The sequence below is a fragment of the Moschus berezovskii genome, chromosome 12, assembly GCF_049115385.1.
Source record: "Moschus berezovskii isolate FMDL1 chromosome 12, NW_MosBer_1.0, whole genome shotgun sequence".
In the NCBI taxonomy this organism is placed as follows: Eukaryota; Metazoa; Chordata; class Mammalia; order Artiodactyla; family Moschidae; genus Moschus; species Moschus berezovskii.
This window is the reverse complement of record NC_142471.1, coordinates 25,779,489-25,799,472: the sequence shown is the minus strand read 5'-3', so window position 1 is coordinate 25,799,472 and position 19,984 is coordinate 25,779,489. Positions and strand designations below refer to the sequence as shown.

General features: G+C 36.4%; 1 protein-coding gene across 4 annotated transcripts in view; it reads right to left on the bottom strand.

Moving 5' to 3' along the window:
- Positions 1 to 19,782, bottom strand: part of DDX50 (DExD-box helicase 50) — a 33,932-nt gene extending 14,150 nt beyond the window's left edge. Inside the window, exons 1-9 of one of the 4 annotated variants that reach the window (XM_055425588.2) lie at positions 19,053 to 19,070; positions 16,421 to 16,502; positions 15,745 to 16,041; positions 13,364 to 13,439; positions 12,819 to 12,997; positions 10,461 to 10,578; positions 10,154 to 10,339; positions 9,531 to 9,676; positions 4,460 to 4,609 (exon numbers count right to left, since the gene is read on the bottom strand). In XM_055425588.2, coding sequence (XP_055281563.1) covers positions 4,460 to 4,609; positions 9,531 to 9,676; positions 10,154 to 10,339; positions 10,461 to 10,578; positions 12,819 to 12,997; positions 13,364 to 13,439; positions 15,745 to 15,933 — 1,044 coding nt within the window. In that variant the 5' untranslated portion in view covers positions 15,934 to 16,041; positions 16,421 to 16,502; positions 19,053 to 19,070. Of the gene's footprint in view, positions 1 to 4,459; positions 4,610 to 9,530; positions 9,677 to 10,153; positions 10,340 to 10,460; positions 10,579 to 12,818; positions 12,998 to 13,363; positions 13,440 to 15,744; positions 16,042 to 16,420; positions 16,503 to 17,678; positions 19,014 to 19,052; positions 19,071 to 19,117; positions 19,138 to 19,561 lie in introns of those variants that run through there. The other 3 variants (XM_055425587.2, XM_055425585.2, XM_055425590.2) reach the window with 3 other exon arrangements.
- Between the last annotated feature and the right edge of the window lie 202 nt (positions 19,783 to 19,984).

Sequence of the window (19,984 nt, the reverse complement as noted above, 5' to 3'; positions counted from 1 at the left end):
AATGCTTTGGCATAGTCAATGAAGCAGAAATAGATGTTTTTCTGGAACCCTCTTGCTTTCTCCATGATCCAGCGGATGTTGGCAATTTGATCTCTGGTGCTTCTGCCTTTTCTAAAACCTGCTTGAACATCTGGGAGTTCACGGTTCACATATTGCTGAAGCCTGGCTTGGAGAATTTTGAGCATGACCTTACTAGTGTGTGAGATGAGTGCAATTGTGCGGTAGTTTGAGCATTCTTTGGCATTGCCTTTCTTTGGGATTGGAATGAAGACTGACCTTTTCCAGTCCTGTGGCCACTGCTGAGTTTTCCAAATTTGCTGGCATATTGAGTATGGCACTTTCACAGCATTAGCTTCCAAGATTTGAAATAGCTCAACTGGAATTCCATCACCTCCACTAGCTTTGTTCGTAGTGATGCTTTCTAAGGCCCACTTGACTTCACATTCCACGATGTCTGGCTCTAGGTCAGTGATCACGTTATCATGATTATCTTGGTCGTGAAGATCTTTTTTGTACAGTTCTTCTGTGTATTCTTGCCACCTCTTCTGTTCTGTTAGGTCCATACCATTTCTGTCCTTTATCAAGCCCATCTTTGCATGAAATGTTCCCTTGGAATCTCTAATTTTCTTGAAGAGATCTCTTGTTTTTCCTATTCTGTTGTTTTCCTCTATTTCTTTGCATTGATCACTGAGGAAGGCTTTCTTATCTCTCCTTGCTATTCTTTGGAACTCTGCATTCAGATGCTTATATCTTTCCTTTTCTCTTTTGCTTTTCACTTCTCTTCTTTTCACAGGTATTTGTAAGGCCTCCTCAGACAGCCATTTTGCTTTTTTGCATTTCTTTTCCATGGGGATGGTCGTGGTCCCTGTCTCCTGTACAATGTCACGAACCTCCGTCCAGAGTTCATCAGGCACTCTATCAGATCTAGTCCCTTAAATCTATTTCTCACTTCCACTGTATAATCATAAGTGATTTGAAATAGGTCATACCTGAATGGTCTAGTGGTTTTCCCTACTTTCTTCAATTTAAGTCTGAATTTAGCAATAAAGAGTTCATGATTTGAGCCTTCAGTTCAGTTCAGTCGCTCAGTCGTGTCCGACTCTTTGCGACCCCATGAATCACAGCACGCCAGGCCTCCCTGTCCATCACCAACTCCCGGAGTTCACTCAAACTCATGTCCATCGAGTCGGTGATGCCATCCAGCCATCTCATTCTCTGTCGTCCCTGTGTCCTCCCACCCCCAATCCTCCCACCCCCAAAATTTGGCTACAGAGTTTTAGAAGATTTGCAGAAGAGAAGATTGAGAAAAGAATTTTGTATGTGGTTAGGATTTCTAAGGTTGGATTAAATTTCATTAGCTAAGTAGGTTTTTTAAAAAGTAGACTGATGCAGGACTGGATTTGCTTTTTCTCTCTCTCTCTCGAGAAAAAAATTGTCCAGGATGCTGCTTTTGAGAACAGATCACATGAGTTCCTATTCCTTTCAGTTCAGTTCAGTTCAGTCGCTCAGTCGTGCCCAACTCTTTGCGACCCCATGAATCACAGCACGCCAGGCCTCCCTGTCCATCACCAACTCCTGGAGTTCACTCAAACTCATGTCCAGAGAGTCGGTGATGCCATCCAGCCATCTCATTCTCTGTCGTCCCTGTGTCCTCCCACCCCCAATCCCTCCTAGCATCATACTCTTTTCCAGTGAGTCAACTCGTCGCATGAGGTGGCCAAAGTATTGGAGTTTCAGCTTGAGCATCAGTCCTTCCAATGAACACCAGGATTGATCTCCTCTAGAATGGACTGGTTCGATCTCCTTGCAGTCCAAGGGACTCTCAAGAGTCTTCTCCAGCACCACAGTTCAAAAGCATCAATTCTTCGGTGATCAGCTTTCTTCACAGTCCAACTCTCACATCCATACATGACCACGGGAAAAACCATAGCCTTGACTAGATGGACCTCGGTTGGCAAAGTAATGTCTCTGCTTTTTAATATGCTATCTAGGTTGGTCATAACTTTCCTTCCAAGGAGTAAGCGTCTTTTAATTTCCTGGTTGCAATCAGCATCTGCAGTGATTTTGGAGCCCCCAAAAATAAAGTCTGGCACTGTTTCCACTGTTTCCCCATCTATTTCCCATGAAGTGATGGGACCAGATGCCATGATCTTCGTTTTCTGAATGTTGAGCTGAGCCTTAAATACGATCAAAAATAAAAGAGACAGCTCTAGACCTGTGAAGTTAGAAAACTATTCTGACCCATAGCTCTCCACCAAAAGTTTGAAAAGATTAATCCCATCTAAAAATGAGCAACAGAACAGGTTATGGTTAAATACTATAGAAAGTAACTATAAAGGGACAAATAAAAATATTCACCAAAACAATGAAAGAGCTCTAGAAAGGCATGCCTGCAAAACAGATAAAGAGTATATATTACATTTCTGAATGAGCTAAAAGAAAATTTTTAAATATTGATATATGAGAGAACAAGAAAAATCAGAATGAGAAAAAGTAAAATACGGGATGAAATGACTCAAGTAGAAATAAAAGGCAAAGATTTTTCACAAATGAAGACTACACTGGAAGGAATACAAGACTGATTGAACACAACAAATGTTGCCTTAATTATGAAAAGGTTGAAAATTTAAATAAAGATTAAAAAAAATTGTTATCAAGTGATAAAGGAGAGAGGAAAAAAGAGCCAATGTATGTATAACAGGAGTCCTTGAAGAAAAAAACCAAAGCAATCAGACAAACCAAATACCAGAAAAATTAGAATCCAAGAAATTTTGCTGACATTTAAAAATATATATTTGAAACTACAAATTGTGTGCACTGTACACTCATAAAAAGTGAACACCGAAATATATTCTAGTGTAACTACTGATTTTTAAAGAAAAAGGAAAAATCACTTTTGTATTCAGGCCAAAAAACTAAATCAATCACTTATAACAGGAAAAAATCAGACTGGCATCAGACTTTTTATACTATGCTTTATTCCAATGGAAAACATATTTAAGATACTGAAGGAAAAGGTAAACCAAGAATTTAATATCCATCCAAAATGATTTTACAGTTACAAACAAGCTATCATCAATACTACTACTACTAAGTCACTTCAGTCGTGTCCGACTCTGTGCAACCCGATACGGCAGCCTAGGCTCCTCTGTCCCTGGGATTCTCCAGGCAAGAAAACTGGAGTGGGTTGCCATTTCTTTCTCCAATGTATGACAGTGAAAAGTGAATCACGAGCCCTTCCTTGGGAATCTTCTAGATACTAAGTCACAGCAAAAATGACTGAAGAGACATTGACACAAAGGCGAATGGTGTTGTTATCAATAGATGTTAATATCATAAAAAGGAAAAAGAACTAGATATTACATATCTCCTGATGGAAGTATTTCATCTATGAAATAAATCTGCACAAACAAACCTCAATTTACAAGAAATACAGAAAACAGCAGCATACTGTTTTCTGTTAAATGGTATCACTCATGAAAACTTGGTTTCTTAAATAATTTAAAAAGCTATAAGAAGAAATAAAGGAATCCATGTATTGAAGAGATTTAATGAAATCACTTATTGAGATTCAGAGTAAAAAAAAAAAAAAAGCCATAAAAGAAAAAACAAAGCATGTATGCATGAGGCCATTGAGAATTTGAAGACTGATATTTGAAGATATTAATTACTATTAAATTTTTAGATGTCATGAACAGTATTATGAGTTTTTTAAAAAATAACCCTTTTATTTTAGAAATACATACCCAAATATTTCTGGGCATAATAACATGTTATCTAGCATTTGCATCAGAATAATTCAGGCACAAGAAGTGAGGGGGCATTTGGATAAAATAATTGTTGCAGCTGAAAAACGAATACACAGGGGCTCATTACACTGTCAACTTCTGTATATGTCTTAGATAAGTTTGAAATTTTCTATTATAAAATTTTAAAAAGACATAAGGATTTAGTGTTCTGACCCATTCATTCAGTAAATATTTGTGTTTCAACTTATACACAACTCTACAACATTACCCACTCTTATCCATAGAAACTCATCTTATTTCACTCTTTTGTGTTTTCAAGATCACATTTGCAAAGTCTAAAGAAAACTTCTGATGAAAATGGAAAGAATTCAGGATTTTCCTGGTGGTCAAGCAGCTGAGACTCCACATACCCAATGCGGGGACTAGATCCCATATGCTGCAACTAAAGATCTCACATGCCACAACTAAGATCCAGCATAGCCAAATAAATAAAGAGTTGCAAGAGGATTTAGAAATCATATATTTTTTTAAAAAATGGACAGAATTCTATTATGACTTAACAGATCATGAGAGGCTGGCTCTAACGTCTTTCTGAATTAGACTCAACTCTGAGAATGACAATCAAACCTAGACTACAAAGGACATGACGTTTTTACTCAGTGATTCATAATCTATAATCTCAATTAAAGAAAGCATGAAAAAAGACTTACCTGTTTTATGTGTGGATTCATGGCCATTTCAGTTACATTCTTTTTGGTCTCACAGAAGATAATAGCCCTCCCTTCAGACCCACTATAGACTTGAAGGACATCTCCAATAACTGCTGGCCTCTGAGACCAGTGGCACTGGATGGCCAAATGCTTTGAGGAAAGAAAATATCAAATATCTGCTTCATTCAAATTATTGAAAAGATTTCTTTTCTACATTTCTATTTGTTCAAGAATTGGTTTTCCTAGAAGACAGTAAGACAATGATACTCCCTGATTCCACTTTAAAACAGCCATCAACGAGTGAAACGACAGGCAAATTGTAGCACATTTATACAGTGGAATACTATTCAGCAGTTAAAAGGAACCAACTACTTATCTATACAACAATGTATGCTTTGAATCTCAAAACATATCCTAGGTGAACGAAGCCTTACAGAAAAATAATACACACAATACAATTCCATTTATATTAAGTTTCAGAACAGGCAAAACTAATGTATGATGGAAAAAACACAACTGTGGGTTGCCTCTGAAAGGGGAATGGGCAGGGGCAGGGGGAACTTTCTGTGATGATGGTATAGTATTCTTTGTTTTGATAGGGGTTTGGGTTGTACACATGCATGAATCTACCAAAATGAAGCAAATGTACAGTTAAAATCTTGCATTTTGTTGTATGCAAATCTTATCTTAAAAACTGTAAATATTCAGTGGATGAACCTCAAAAACATTATGCTAAGTCAAAGAAGTCTAACACAAAAAAAGCCACATGTTGTAATGATTACATTTATATAAAATATCCAGAAGAGGTAAATCCACAGAGACAGAAAGAAGATTGGTGGCTACCTGGGGCTAGGATAAGGTGGGAATGGACAGTGACTGCTTAACAGCTACAGGATTTCCTTTCCAGGTAATGAAGTGTTTGGGAAGTAAATAGAAGCAATGGTTGTATAATACCGTGAATGTACTAAATGACTCTGAATTGCACACTTCAAAGTGTTTAATTTTAGCTATGCAAACTTTACCTCAATTTAAAAAATTGTAAATATTGAAATCTAGCTAAATATATGCACACTAAAATACTTATGGGGAGGGAATTCAGTCCAGTGGTTAGAACTCCAAGCTTTCACTGCTGAGGGCAAGGGTTCAATCCCTGAACTAAGATCCTACAAGTGGCACAGTATAGCCAAAAGACCAAAACAACTTACAGAGAAGTATACAATTTCTGTAATTTGAAGTAAATTAAAAAATCAGATAGATATAAGGGATGAGTAGACAGGCAGTAAGCAAATACAGCAAAATATTACTGGCAGAATCTAGCTGATGGGTACATGGGTGTTCACTATAAAATTCTCTCAGCTTTCAGTGTTTGAAAGTCTCCATGATAAAATGTTGAGGAAAAATCTACTGTAACATTTTAAATCTATATATTTTAACATACTATATCTCGATAAAATTGTTTAAAACAATTAATTATTTAACACATGGAAAACACAGATAAGCACAAAGAAGAAAATTAAGAATCATCTGTACCAGATAAATCAAAGTCTTGCTTCTTCCTCTCCACCTCTCAAAAATAAAAATAAAAAAGCAGGGCTTCCCTGGTGACTCAGTGGTAAAAAAATATGCCTGCCAATGCAGGACAGCAGGATTCTATCCCTGATCCAGTAACATCCCACATCGAGTGCACCACAACTACTGAGCTTGTGCTCTAGAGCCCCAGAGCCCTAACTACAGAGCTCACGTGCCGCGACTATGGAACCTTGCATGCCCTGTGCCAGAGTTCTGCAACAAGAGAAGCCACCACAATGAGAAGCCGCATGCCACAACTAGAGAGAAGCCCCCACTTGCTGCCACTAGAGAAAAACCCATGCAGCAACGATGACCCAGCACAGCTATAAATAAGTTTTTAGAATATCAGGTTGGTGCAAAGATAATAATGGTTTTTGCACTGTTGAAATTTGCCATTTGATATTGGACAACATTCTAAATGAGGTTATCTTATACATCATTTTACTGTGCATTTCTCACTTTATGGGGTTTTTTTGCTAATAACTTAGTACTTATTTTAGACTTATGGCAATGTTTCACAAAAAAGCAAATTCGAGCAATTTTCTTATTTGAGTTCAAAATGGGTCATAAAACAGCAGAGACAACTCACAACATCAACACATCTGGCCCAGGAACTGCTAATGAACATACAGTGTAGTAGTGGTTCAAGTAGTTTTGCAAAGGAGACAAGAGCCCTGAAGATGAGGAGCATAGTGGCTGGCCATCGGAAATTGGCAACAACCAATTAAGATGATTATTAAACCTGATCCTCTTAAAACTGCACAAGAGGTTGCAGAAGAACTCAAAAGTTGACCCTTCTATAGTTGTTTGGCATCTGAAACAAACTGGAAAGGTGAAAAAGCTTGATAAGTGGATGCCTCATGAGCTGACCAAAAATTTTTTAAAAATCATCTTGAAGTGTTGTATTCTCTTATTCTATGGAACAAACAACGAACCATTTCTCGATCAGATTATGACGTGCACTGAAAAGTGAATTTTATACGACAACCAGTGATGATCAGCTTAGTAGTTGGACTGAGAAGAAGCTCCAAGGCACTTCCCAAAGCCAGACTTGCACCAAAAGATCACGGTCATCGTTTGGTGGTCTGCTGCCCATCTTATCCACTATAGCTTTCTGAATCCAGGCGAAATCATTACATCTGAGAAGTATGCTCAACAAATTGATGAGAAACACTGAAAACTGCAACGCCTGCCACCAGCACTGGTCAAAAGAAGGGGTCCAATTCTTCTCCATGACAACACCCGACTGCACATTGCACGACCAACACTTCAAAAGTTGAACTATGAAGTTTTGCCTCATCTGCCACATTCACCTGACCTCTTGCCACTGACTACCACTTCTTCAAGCATCTTGACAACTTTTTGTAGGGAAAACGCTTCCACAATCAGCAGAATGAAGAAAATGCTTTCCAAAGCGTGGATTTTTATGCTACAAGAATAAGCAAACTTATTTCTTGTTGGCAAAAATGTGTTGATTGTAATGGTTCTTATTTTGATTAATAAAGATGTGTTTGAACCTAGTTGTATTGATTTAAAATTCACAGTCCCAAACCATAATTACGTCTGCACCAACCTAACAAATAAATAAAAATAAAAAGATCCTGAATCTGATCAAGCCTGACAATCTAACCATCAACTCACAGGAAAATTAAAGCAGAGGAACATGTTAACTAACACCAGAGTTGCAAATCAACAAAACTGAAACTATGGGAAACTTGAAAGACAATCTTTTATTCAATTAAAAACTGAAAAGAAAAGAAGGGACAGAGGAATCCATATTTAAAGGATTTAACAGATGAATGGATAAAGAAGATATATACGATGGAATATTACTCAGTGATAAATAAGAAAATGAAACCTTGCCATTTTCAACTACATGGATGAATCTAGAAAATGTCAAGACAGAGAAAGACAAATACTGTATGATCTCATTTACATGTGGAATCCTAAAAAACAAAACAAAAAAAATGAAAACAGAAACATACATACAAAATACAAAACAGTGGTACTGTTTTGAAGTGCCAAAGTGGGGGGGCGGGGGGACTTGAAGCTTGTGACAGGGATCGCTAGGTAAAAACTTCTAGTTATAAAATAAATATGCCACAGGGATGCAATATACAGCATAAGGACTATAGTCAAAAATATTTCAATAACTTAGTATGGGAACAGATGGTTATCAGATTTATTGTGGTGATCATTTCATAACATATGAAAATATCAGATCACTATTTAGTACACCTGAAACTAACATAATACTGCACATCAACTATATTTCAATTTTAAATAAGAAAAAGATATGGTGAATAAACATTCAGCACAATAAAAAAAAATTAAAACACATATAAACCAGTAGCAATATAAGGATCTTATGTGAATCCATATTCAAATGAACTACTTACCAAAAAAAGGACAAACAGGATAATGTGAACACTAGCTACTTAAAGATATTTTAAAAAATTGTTTTTTTCTACTGTGATGGTAACTTTGTGGGGCTTTTTGTTTTTAAAGAGCTCTTCTTTCCCAGAAGTAATCATGAGTATTAATTTGATACTTATCCTTCCCACCTATAAATATCTAAAGAATCTATTTTTTCTTTTAAAATAGTATGATTCTGCACTTAGAATTTTGTAATCTGGTTTTTATCACTCAAATTCATTCTTTTTAGCCATTAGGTTGTGTTTATAGATCATACTCTTGTTCATCTGGACTATTTTTATCTACGTACATATATATATGTACATCTGTCAAATGTAAAAGTGTCATGTGCTACATACTTGTCAAAAATAATGCAAATATTACCTAATTCTCTTTAAAAAATATACCACAAGTTTAAATTTTCATAGAGTCAAAATTATAAAGCTTTTCCTTTATGGTGTCTCTTATCTTTATGTCTAGAAAACCCTTCCTTCCCTGAAATCAAATAATGATCTACAAACTGCTGTAAATTATTTTATGGCTTAATTTTTTTAAATATTGGTGAATACTGTTGGTATGAAATGAGGATCTTTATTCCACCTGCTGCTGCTGCTGCTGAGTCACTTCAGTCGTGTCCGATTCTGTGTGACCCCATAGACGGCAGCCCACCAGGCTCCCCTGTCCCTGGGATTCTCCAGGCAAGAACACTGGAGTGGTTTGCCATTTCCTTCTCCAATGCATGAAAGTGAAAAGTGAAAGTGAAGTCGCTCCGTGGTGTCCAACTAAATTATCCCAACACCAGCAAACTGTGATCAATCACCTCACCTCTCACATTCTACATGCTTTAAATCTGTCTCTATGGATATTTGTATCTCTCTCCTGTTAGGACTTGCCTGTTCGCAAACTTTTCCCCCTATTTTACTCTGCTCCTCAGTCTTAGACTAGAGAAATACCTAGGCATCTTATTGACTAAGGACCAAAAACAAAAGATTTGGCCTAAATTGGTACCCAAAACATACGGTTAGCTTCAACAAATTTCAAAACACCAACTAAAAGCTAAAATCTATCACGATGGAAAGCTACTTACTTCCACAGTAGTTGCTGCCTTTTGAGTCATTTTCCCAACAAGGTCAACCTGTTCATATCTGGATTTCATGTATTTTTTTGCAACTTTGTATACCCACTGTGGGCAAGTTGCAGAAAAAAGTAAAGTCTGAGGATTGTCTTCAGAATCTTAAATAAACAAAAAGAATTCAAATGCTTCATTTCTTAACACCCCACAAGACAATCAGCTCTTAAAAATCCCCCCAAACTTCAAAGAAATATGAAAAATTCAAAACTTATGGTGAATTTTGAACTTTACTGCAGTTATTAAAACTTTCAACTTTCAAAACTGAGGGAAAATATGAAGAAAACTGAACTGAAAAGGAAGATGCAAATTTAAGAAAGAACAATGAGCAACGAAATCAGTAAAATAAGTTAGTAAAACTACTTCTATAAAATAACACACGTAAAAAAACATGGAAAGCAAAGAATACGGTTAATGTATACTATTAAACATTCTTCTTCAGGAAGAAAAGATACCAAATACTTTGTTTTGTCAGAACACCAGGGACATGTATTAATATTAAAAATTATAAAATAAACAATTCATAAGCTTTTAAATTAGAGAATAATTGCTAAATGTGCTTATTTTGAATTAGTAGATACCAGTTTTGTAGGATTCATGGAGAATGTCTTCAACTTGTTCAGCAAAACCTAAATCTAACATTTGATCCACTTCATCAAGCACAACATGGCGCAGTTTAGAAAGATCTAATCGGCCGCTCTGCAGATGGTCTTTGATACGACCTGGGGTCCCAACCAAGATGTCAATACCATTTCGAATATGATTAACTGTGAGAGGAGAGAAATATCAGTAATACATAAAATTCAAATATAGATTTTCCCATCATACTTTTTTTTAGATTTCAGTAGCAAATAGATCTTTGTGCTACCATCATATATAGTTACTCACTTTGGCTTTGATACGATGTTCCACCATAAAAACATGCCACACTGAGCTTCCTAGTTATATCTTTGAAGTCTTTGGCTACTTGGTTTGCCAGTTCCCTTGTAGGAGCCAAAACAAGTACCTGAGCAAAAGGTTTAAAAAACAAAAAGATAAATTTCCATAGACCTCTAAATTCAAACTGAGACTTTTTAAAGATGCATTTAAAACTAGAAATCTCATCATCAACGTCATAGTATTTAAAGACAGAGCACAAACAATAACAAGGACGGCTTATGTTTATTATATCCTCCTTTATTTCTTTCTGGAGAAGGAAATGGCAACCCATTCCAGTATTCTTGCCTGGAAAATTCCATAGATAGAGGAGTCTGGCAGGCTATAGTCCACGGGGTCACAAGAGTCAGACACGACTTAGAGACTGAAAACCATTACTTCCTTCAGATCTCTTTTCAAAAGTCACTTTCTCAAAAGGATTCCTAACCTTCTTTTCATATCCTCCCAAACCTGATTAAATGTTTCTTCTTAACACTTATACCGCATAAAATATTTATATTCTACATATTTGCTCACTGTCTATCTTGCCCACTAAAATGTAAGCTCCATGAAGGCAGGGATTTATGTCAGTATGAACTACTGTATTTCCTGGACTTCAAACAGTGCCTGGCACAAAACAGATACTCAAAAAATATTTGTTGAATGAATGAATGAATGTCCAACATGTGCCATTTTTAAAAAAGAAACAGTTCAATTTATTTAAATTGCAAGTAGCATATAAAATTTAATTTGTAGCTAGCACCAGAGAATGGACGGCTTCCCAGGTGGTGCGAGCAATAAAGAGCCCGCCTGCCAATGCGGGAGTCGTACAGAGATGTGACTTTGATCCCTGGGTAGGTAAGATCCCCTGGAGAAGGACATGGCAGCCCACTCCAGTACTCTTGCCTGGAGAATCCCTTGGATAGATGAACCTAGTGGGCTATAGTCCATAGAGTCTCAAAGAGTCAGACACAACTGAAGTGACTTAGCATGCACACACCAGAGAATGGACTTAACTGTTTGGTATTTAACGAAAGGAGCTTCTTCTACACAGGATTCCAAGAGACTTATTTGTTTTATTAAGCAAATAAAACTCATGCTTCAAACAGGTTATACAGAAATTGATTTACACTTCATTTCCCTTTTTTTATATTTTGAAACTGCAGATTTAACAAAAGGTAGCCATAACCTTTCTATGTACAGGGTCAATTATAATTATGCAAACAATAATGCTTTACACAATTTAATCTTCACAAAAAAAAAACCTACGATGTGATATTATCTTCCCAATTTTACAAATGAGGAACATGAATTTCAGAGAAGTTGAGTCTCGCCCAAGATCAAATAGCTAGAAGTGACAGAGTTGGAATCTCTAGTAATATCCTTCTAGCATGAAAGTTTTAAAGATAGTGTTGGGATTGTGTCCTATTTCTACTACTTTCAATCTTCCTAATTTCACCTAAGAAACAGAACTCTCTATAAAAGATCTGTCCTGTTCCAAGATCATTATTATTTAATTATAGTCATATATGTGAATTTACTTTCACACTATTTGGGATTCCCAGGTACCAGGGACTGAACCTGTGCCCCCTGCAGTGGAAGCCTGGAGTCTTAGCCACTTGATGGCCAGGGAAGTCCCAATATTGTTTTTTTCTTCTGCACGTTTATGAACCTGAAAGTAAACACAGGTTCTAAAAAGGTCAAAGTTTAAGCCAAAATTTCACTAGGTCCTCTCTGTTCTTTACTACTGATATTATTAAGACAGATCTTCAGTATCATTTCTATAAAACTCTTAAAGTCAATCAATTAAATATTATTTACTAAATGACCAAATAAATCAATACCTCTAGCAAAATCACTGTTTAAAAGCAAAGGTTACAAAAAAAAGAAAAAAAGCAAAGGTTTGGACTGAAAAAAGAAGAAATTAGATATGCTGGCTTCAAAATATACAGTTATCTAAGACATCTATGGATCCATAGACATTACATTCATATGCAATAACTCACTTAAGCTTCACTTGAGATTTATCTTAAAAATCAAACTTTTGCTTAGGCCCCAAATTTTTACTTTATGCCCCAGGAGTAACTTTTCTATCTTTGGGGCAGTTGAACTTAAGACCAGTATATTGTTTCTTTCTTTATCTTTTTTTTGGGCCATGCCATGCAGTTTGCAGGATCTTAGTTCCCTGACCAGGGACTGAACCAGGGCCATGGCAGTAGAAGCACCAAGTCCTAACCACTGAACCACCAAGAAATTTCCAAGACTGGTATATTCTTTCTTTCTCTTTCCATTAGAGTAATGTTTAAACATTCTACTCCCTATAATGGTTACCTTTGGTGAGCGGCTTTTTTTAATTGCCTCTTGATTTCTTTGGAGTCTTTCAATCAAGGGGATGGCAAAAGAGAATGTCTTTCCTGTTCCTGTCCGTGCTTGAGCAATTAAATCTTTTCCTTCATATACAGGACCAAAAGTCTTAACTTGAATAGGAAAGAGATATGTTACCCCTCGACCTGTAAAACGAGATTTCATTGAAATATTTACTTAAGACTAGCATTAGGAAAAAAATATTTATTTGAAATTAACATTTCTGATTCATCAACATGTGCCGAAAGATATACCACCTAGCAACATCTACAGCTATTCCTACCCCAAAGAGGAATTATTTAAAAATTGGTCTCAACTTTTAACAAATACATTTAATTCTTTAAAGTTAAAAACTAATCAGAATACCCAAAAAAATGATGCAGAAATAACTACCATTATAAAAGCTATTTCTCTATGTTTTGTACATTTTCCTCTGGGTCAGAAAAGGTACAAGAGTTTTCTAAAATCTAGTTTTAGATTTTCAATTGCATATGCATTAAAATTCATTGTACCTTTCAGAAGCTTTATAGTCTCTTCAGAAATAGGGAAATTGGAGAAGGCTCCTTCTTTCTGTTCACGTGTTAGGGTCTGTCAAAATGAAATCAAAGTTCTAATATAGTTCATATCCAACTAGGTATTTAGAATCTTTCATGCATTTACTGCTTTTAGTTTTACTAAAGGAGCTAGCAAATCAATTTTTAGTTAGTACTTGCAAAAACTGTGTAACTTACAAGATAAATTAATGGGCAATTCTTTTAATCTCAAAAGTATCCCTTTAAACATCAAGCTTATTTAATACATTTTCCCATAAAGCATTTAAAAATGATTAACTCACACATAAAACTTCCTCTAGACATACACTTACTACATAAATCAAAATATAATTCCACTTGACTAAGATATTACAGAAGTTATTCAATAACTCCATATTCACAGATATACAAGATTAACACCAGACTATAAACCAACCTCAAAAGAAACTAAGCAACAAGGAAAGTAAATTGTTTCTAAAAGTTAAGTAAATTGTTCTATGAATCTAAAAAGCATATTTTAGTTCACTCATACAAGGAAAAGTTCCTGTAAGCTTGAAAATTTCTCTAACATATATATACAGGTTATACATATATATATTACAATTTAACATCTATTGAAAACTTTCTGTATTAGTCAATGCATATATATAACAAAGACAATATATCTACTTATAAACTTTATTATTGGTTGTTTAAAGAAAGTAATCATAAAATCATATACAATAGCAATTTTCAAACCAAGAACCAGATAAAAGGCATAATATCAAATGCAAATGTAATCCATTTAAGCAAACCTAAATGCTGGTTTTTTTTAAGATTAAAAGAAAAAATTTTATTACAAAAGTAATATATTTTCACTGCAGAAATTTTAGAAACCATATATTAAAAGAAAAACATTTTAAAGTTATCTACAATCTGGTCAGCTAAAACCACATTTGAAACACATACTTGTCCAATCCTCACTCTATGCATATATACATTTTTAAATTAAATAAAATCGTACTGTATATACTATTTTGTGATCTATTTTTTTTCATTTAATAAGATAGACTGAATATCTTTTTAACATACTTATGCTCTTTAGAATCAATGCATTCTATTGCATGAACATAGCAACATTTTATTAAGCCAATTTGCCTACTATCAGACATTTAAGATGTTTAAATATTTTGCTATTATCAACATCACTGTGATAAGATACTGATTCATACAACTCTGCATAACTCATGATTATGTCTTTAGGAAGAAAACTCCTAAAAGTAGAATTCCTGAACTCTTACATAATCTAAACAAAATAATAAACAGTTAAGCCTATCACAATACAGACCAGTATAGCAGGCAAAAATCCCAACACAGCAAGATGTACATTCCACTACTGAGCAACTCAGATTTACAGGGCCCTCTTCAGATCAACCTTCTAACAGATGTGCTTCCTAACAGATAGCAAACTCAAAAACTGCACCACACTGGAAAGCAAGGATTCAACAGTTTCTCTCAAAGCTTCCCAAAGATAGCACATTCAGTTCATATGTATCTAAATTAACAGCAACTATCAGATTGTTTAATTATAAAGAATACTAAACACCAAGTTATTAAGAATCTCAAAGTTGCTTCTTTCTGAAGATCTGAGTAATTTACTGACAATTTATAATACCTAGATAAACCTATGAACTCTGCTAGAGGAAGATACAAAAAATTGAATAAATTCAGTGCAAGAAAATACCTACACTAACAGAAACTGATAAAAGCCGTGACCCAGAAATGAAGATTCTATACTAAGCATGTTTTCCATACCTCCCCCCAAAATTAATACCCCGGAGAACAGAGATCTTCAGATCATTTGTATATGTGTCATTTCGGCTTAAAAAAAGCAAACAGCTTTAAGACTGAATTACAATAAGACCTAAAAGTCATTTAAAGTTGCTATCGTTACAGAAGTACAATAATAATAAGGCAAAATATACAACATCAAGAAGACTTTATGTATTCTGTTTTCAGAAAAGTCAGAATTTAATTAATGAGTACTGGCAAGGACTGAAGTAACCACAAGAATACAAGTAGGTGACCATCAATTAGCAATCTGGAAAATCTATTTAGGAACCCAATGTACAGGAAAGGTTTAAATTTGACCACCAATCCCTCTCCACCAACCTCTGCACCAAGAAAAAGGCAATATAATGAAAAAACAAGGAACAAAGGAAAAAAGGCTCAGGTTGCAGCTCTGTAGATTCCCCAGTCCAATTGAGAGTATTGGACATTAAACAGGAAATATTATAGAAGCAATTCTAATTAGTCTATAAAAATCAAATTATCCTATATTTCAAGGATAATGTCAAATGCAAAACAAAAAATATCCATACCTCTTCTAGTTTATTATCACTTGATTTATGAGTAGAACTAATTAAAGATGACACTCGCTTTGATTTTTTTTCATGTTCATCAATATCTCCATTTGATAGATCTTTTCTTCTTGGCTTATGAGATTTAGAAAATTCATCTGAAAGTCTATCACATCCTTCCTCGGTGTCACCATTTAGCTTCTCTTTCATTTTAGCTTTTTTGGGTTTGGGAGTATCCAAGTCATCTGTAACACCATTTTCTCTTGTTTCTGATTTCTCATCTGAGTCATAATGGTGCCTTGACTTCCTTCTATCACTCTGTGGAAAAACAAAGAAGCAGTGACAGGAGGGTCACAAGGTCTGCTTTTAAGACTCTAGAGAAGTTAGAGTATGACTCCCCCCAACCAGCAAAGCTCAATTTATCGCAATCTTAAAAAAAGTTAGCTGGTAGAATTCTAGACTAGTTGCTATCCATTGTTTTCTTTCTCATCCCAACTCTTGCACTCTTAAGCCTTGGCCTCCAGTCCCTCTCTAATCCCATTATAACATTTAAGGGAAAATGAAATAGTTCTTTTTCAGTAAAAGAATGAGAACTCAAGACTATAAATTAAAAAGCAAAAATTTCTAACATCTTCAAGAAAGAAATTAAGATTTATTGAGTACCTACCCAGCACTGTGTAAAATGTTTTCAGCTTACCTTGTTTAAATCTTCATAACAACCCTATAAGGGAAGTACAGGTCCATAATCCCTTATCAGAAATTCCGATATCCATAATGCTCTGAAAACCGAAAGTTTTTTTGTAATTTATTTGGAGACAAAACCTTACCTGACCTAAAATCATTCTGTGGCAAAATTTGACTTCAAAAAACGTAAAACTATTTATAATCTTTATTCATTCCATTCAGTATGAATATTCATATTTAACATTAAAGTGTATGATTATAGGTTGGGGGCCCCAAACTCTACCGAGGTGTTACCCTTTTAAAAATCCCCAGAGTTTTGAATTCCAAAACTAGCCTCAAGGATTTTGGATAAGGGATAGGGAACCTGTATTAGCTTTGCCATTTTACAGATGAGGAAACAAGTTCTCAGATATAAGTAACTTGACAAAGACCCACATATGGGATTTCCTGCAAGTGTAAGTGCTATTTGACTTGAAACATCATGCTTCCTCTCTGAACTCTGATAAACAGAAACCAAAGTATGTAATTTATATAAAACCATGATTGTTAATACTCCTATGGAAGGACAACTGTATTAGTAATCCCACAAAATTTTTTAAAGTTTTTAAAATTTGGATAACAGAAAAACAAAAAAATTTGGTTAACAGGACTTAAAAAGGGGGAAAGGAGGTGGCTTTCTGCAACTTCAGTTTTGAAATGCCAAGCTAGTGGCCAGTGTTTTAACACTGGCAGACAGCAAGAAATGTTTTGGAAATTTAGCACTTCAAAATTACTTGGTCAGACATTCAAAATAAATTACACAGTAATGACTAGTCTTATTAAAACTACCACCACCAAAATATTTCACCATGATTTACACAGTTTATACAGAATACTTTCACATACAAGTTTCTCATCCATAAAATAAAAGCTGCTATGAAAAATAACTATATGAAAATGCTTTGTAAACATTAGAGCTTTACATTAATACAAGCTATACAGTTATATGTTACATCATTTGATCTTTAGTTAACTGAACTAGCCCACATCTCATCAAACCAATAGGTTCTATAGAAAAACAAGATTATTTATAGACCCAGGCTTGGGGTTTGAACTGCTCCTGGGCCCTGCACTTCAGGGAGATGAAGCAAGGTAAAATGAGACCTGTAGGTCCAAGCCCAGCAATATCCTAAGGTGATGAAATACATTGTTCCATATCAGATCCACAGTGCTCAACATTCTCCACTTTCTTGGCTTCCAAGACACACAATATCCCCTCTTTACTCTCTTACCTCTATCTTCTTCGATGCTTCCTCTTTCTCCTTTTGTGGATGCTTAAGTCTCTGTTCTTTATGTACACTTTCATACCATTTTCATGGCTTCAACATACATTTCCAGGCATCCTTCCTATCCTGAACTCTAATTCTGAGAACCTAAGGCCCAGCTCCATATCTCAACACATCCAAACCCAGTTACCTTCATCTCAAAGCCAGACCACTATTTGAATGTTTTATTTCTATTAGTTGGTACTCTAATCTGTTTCCAAATCTTTCATTATCTTTCATAATTAAAGGAAAATCCACAAGCACATCTGGAGAAACTACAATGTGAAAACTACCAATTTACAAAGATAAAGTGAAATACAAGCATGGGCAAAGATATGGTAATTTCCCTCAAGAATCTTTGGGAAATTTTGGGGAAGGATTCACACAGGAAGAATGAGCTAACTTTACAAGGAAGTGCATAATAAATGCTAATCAAATTATAAAGCCAGCACTGGAACAAGACTTTAAGGGGGAATGAGATTACTGTATGTGTACACTAGAGTGGTTGTAACAGACACAAACTAAACTTTGACACATGGACAGGATATGGATGCCAAACAAGGGACAAGTATATTTGGAGGAGCAAAAACTAAAATAACTGCTTGATGATTTCATTTACAGGAGTTATCTAGAATGGTCAAATGCATAGAGACAGAGGGGAGAATGGTAGATGCCAAAGGTTGGGGAGACAGGGCACGATGTTTAATGGGCACAGAGCTTCAGTTTGGAAGAATGAAAAGTTTTGGAGATCAATGAAGATGATGCCTGCAAACAAATCTGACTGTACTTAACTGCTACAAAACTATATACTTTAAAACAATTAGGGATTTCCCTGGTGGTCCAGTTGCTAAGACTCAATGCTCTCAACGCAAGGGACCCTGGTTCAACTCCTGGTTGGGAAACTAGATCCCACATGCCAGGGCAGCCAAAAAAATTAATCTTAAAAAGTTAATGTAAATTTTATGGTACGTGTATTTTACCAGAATAAAAAATAAATAGCTGCTTGGCTGGAATGGCAAGTCTACCTTGTTGACAAGGTCAGAAGGGTAGGTTCGGCTTTCTGGAACTATGCAGAATATTTTCATTCTTTGGTCAAGTGTCAGGCTTCAAATACTGCTTCCTCCAAAGCTCTGTTTCCTTTTCTCTAAGTCTCTTGAGAAGTGGGGCGGGAAGTCTCTGCAACTCTTCTAACAGACTCCTTGAGGGCAGAGACCTTCTTGGTGCCCAGCAAAGAGTCTGGTATAAATTAGGCTCAATAAATATTTGTGAATTGAATGAAAACACTAAGAGAAAAAACTATTAATAATAATAGAAATAAGAACAAAAATAATAATAACCCACATGATCTCCATCAGCCAAATCCTGGCAATGTTGGCTGTAACACTTTTCCTCAATCCTCTACTGACCCGTTATCGAGGTTTGTAAAGCTAAGATCGCTTTCCCCAAGATTCTCGCATACAGGACAGGATGACGGAGAAGTTACACATATTCAAGGCAATCGTTTTTCTTAAATCATCTTCTAAGACGGCCAACGAGAACCAAACGACAGGCCTCGCTGCTTAAGAAGAGGAAAGAATTGATTCCGCGATGAGAACTTGAGTCTGCCCATCTCTTAGGCGCCGACGGGAAGGACTGGGGGACCACGGGAGGCTGGGCCAAAGCCCAGTGCTGCCCTTCTCCGGCTGGGGATGTGGAGGTTGGAATGGCTCCAGAGCGACCTCCCAGGAACGAGGCCGGCGCGAGGAGAGGCCCTCGGATGCTCCGGCCCGGTTGGTGACAGACCATCAGGGAGACTTCCCTCCCCGCCCAAGCCGGCGCTGCCCAGGAGGCGCGGCCCATCCTCAGCGCACCTTTTGCCTCTCCTTCCTCTGGCTCTCGGTCTCCTCCAAGGGTGCCTCCAGCTCCATAATGTCCCCCCAGAGGAGTTTCCCAGGCATCATTCGCCTCCACCGCTTGCTGCCGCCTCCCTCTGGGCACGGTGGCCACAACCACCCAGGGGCAGCGGCAGCGTGAAAGGAAGCGGGGGCTGGACGGCCTCCCGGCCAAGGCCATGCGTCACTTCCGGTATACGCATCGCACGGCGGAGGAAAATAATCCCGGATACTCCCAGTTTAAACTCCTTCCTTGCGACGCCGTCTCCCAGCCAATCAATGCGAAGAGTCTCGGCTGACCCAACCTTGTTCTGAAATAATTGGCTTCTAGAGTAAAACCCTGACCAATCGCCATAAAGGATACGCAAACTGATTAGCATAAAATGTTCGGCTTCCCCCCCG